Source organism: Sinocyclocheilus rhinocerous, unplaced genomic scaffold (assembly GCF_001515625.1).
Source record: "Sinocyclocheilus rhinocerous isolate Xijiao unplaced genomic scaffold, SAMN03320098_v1.1 scaffold919, whole genome shotgun sequence".
NCBI lineage: Eukaryota > Metazoa > Chordata > Actinopteri > Cypriniformes > Cyprinidae > Sinocyclocheilus > Sinocyclocheilus rhinocerous.
In genome coordinates this window covers 1,292,953-1,295,140 of record NW_015637585.1, presented here as the reverse complement: position 1 = coordinate 1,295,140, position 2,188 = coordinate 1,292,953, and the positions used below count along the sequence as shown (strand labels likewise).

Sequence of the window (2,188 nt, the reverse complement as noted above, 5' to 3'; positions counted from 1 at the left end):
TGCTGCATTATTTTGCTCATTGCGCCCTCCTGTGGCCTCGGGAGACAAACCAAAAGTTTAACCTATTTAATCTGCATATAAAACATTAGAAATGAAATATTTGTTTCATTTTTATTTTGTGTTTGACTGTTAAAACAACAAAAAAATTGTTGTTTGTCTCAATAAATTGAGTTAATTTAAAAATACAGTGGTTAAATGTAAAAAAAAAAAATCATATTGCTCTGTTTTAAAAAGGTTATAAAAATGTCAACAATTATCAATACCGAATGATATGAAACATTATATCATTGATACATTTTTTAGCTATATCGCCCAGCCATAATGGCACAATTGAGTACCCACTTCTAGTGTAACAGCTTAGTTTTTGGAACATTTTGTTAATTTACTTCAGTGTCTAATAATAATAATCATGGGCTCCCCTCATGGGAGTATAAAATCCTTGGGTTTGTTAAGCACAACTTTATTGGATCCAGCATTCTCACTGCCAATTCTTCTTGTCTCGTTTAGCTGAAGATGAGTTTTTTTCCTCACTACGGAAGCTGCAAGAATGCAAGAAGTCGTCATGGAGATCTGCCATTCCATTAACATAATCCCTCCTGCTGTTGCACATGGGAGGACGTCCGAATCGAAATATTCATGGCTGTACAGTTCCACTCCCCATCTTTTTTTTCCCTCCAAAGCAAATTATTTTATGAATATTGCACTCTCACACATGCACCAAACATGATATAAAAAGTAAATCAAGAAATAAATGTAAGCAAAGTGAACAATTGACACAGAAGCCAGTGCAATCAGCTCTAATCAGTCTTCAGCTGCTCTCTGCTCAGATATTCCTGTGTGAAAGTACTCTGAACAGATTCAGATCAGAAACCAGATTGGTTTTACTTTCTGTGGTAACTAATAAAGGTGGAAAAGATTGTAGACATGAGTAACCAGGCCTTACACAGCAGGCTAATGCTGGAAGCATTTCGATTTAAACTTGCGGCTGCAAAGGCTAATGGTTAGATTTTGTTGTTGATGTTGTTTTTTTAGCCAAACAACTGAATGTTGTCCTGTCCTGCTTTTCACAGATCACATCTTGCATATCCAAGTTCTTATTTTAGCAGTCATAAACATCTGTATTTAAGATAGCTGTGTGTATTATTCTTACTTTTTCTGCATGTATCCTCGCTAATACCTCACTTTGTATTTGGACTTGTATGTCTAAGTGGTCAGCTGACATCTGTAGAAGTCCTCAGGTGACGTCATTGCTTTCTTGCTCTGCCACTGTTACTGATCAGCCAATCAGTTTAGCAGAATGATGTGGGCGGGCTTATGTTTCATACACTACGAATTTGCATCTCCTTGAGGACATTGCAGACATTTGTTGTTTAGTTTGAATTCACGCTAGAATTCTCCTTTTTGTGGAGCAAGACATAATTCCTAATCTGGGACGTTATTACTCAAGATAGCCTTAAATATTTCTGTTTACACTTAACACTCCTGATATTGTTAAAGAAATGCTTATGAATTGTGAATTACAGGACAGGACAACCTTCTGTATCATTTTCAACTGTGTTGCTTTCTGGGTGTTTTGTACCTATAAGCGTTGTCATAAGGGCCATTAAGAGCGCGGTTGTGTTATTAGCCCTAAATTCTTCCCTTTTCAGTGCATGAAGGATAATTAATTGACGTTCATGGGGAATGCCACACATTTAATTAAACTTAAAATAATAACTATTTTTTTTTATTACTGTGTAATAGAAACTCCATGACTTGTTGACAGAGAGTTCCACCAATGGACAAAGGCGCTGGATCATTCCAACTGTACAAGGTGTTTTTGGAAGATTCTGGTTGAAGGAAAAGAGTGAGAGGGGATGAAATTACTGATGACACTTTTTCTGGATGAACTGCATGTATGTGTGATTAAAACAATATTCTGAAACGTCTCTTTTTTTTCTTTTTGTTTTGCTAACTTTGGCTTACTGATTTGTCATTTTGTTTGCATCATGCCTACAACAGTGATCACACTTTTAAATGATGAAACTTACTTTTTTGCCATTCACTCAGATTTTTATCTTCCATTTTTATTCTTTCACTTAAAATATAAAACAACATATATGTGAACAATTGCATTGTCTCTGTCCCTGACGTGTAGGTGAACTTGGATGGCATTTATTAAAAAAAAAAAAAAAAAGGTCAAGTAAAG

At 35.4% G+C, this 2,188-nt stretch overlaps 2 protein-coding genes across 3 annotated transcripts in view; both read left to right on the top strand.

Moving 5' to 3' along the window:
* Positions 1–1,924, top strand: part of LOC107749102 (kinesin-1 heavy chain-like) — a 22,173-nt gene extending 20,249 nt beyond the window's left edge. For both annotated transcript variants that reach the window (XM_016564167.1, XM_016564166.1), the window contains exon 26: positions 508–1,924. In XM_016564167.1, coding sequence (XP_016419653.1) covers positions 508–511 — 4 coding nt within the window. In that variant the 3' untranslated portion in view covers positions 512–1,924. The remainder of the gene's footprint in view (positions 1–507) is intronic.
* LOC107749160 (dual specificity protein phosphatase 14-like) overlaps positions 1,867–2,188 on the top strand; it is a 4,418-nt gene continuing 4,096 nt past the window's right edge. Inside the window, exon 1 of the mRNA XM_016564267.1 lies at positions 1,867–1,895. The gene's annotated coding sequence lies outside the window, so the exon portion shown is untranslated. The remainder of the gene's footprint in view (positions 1,896–2,188) is intronic.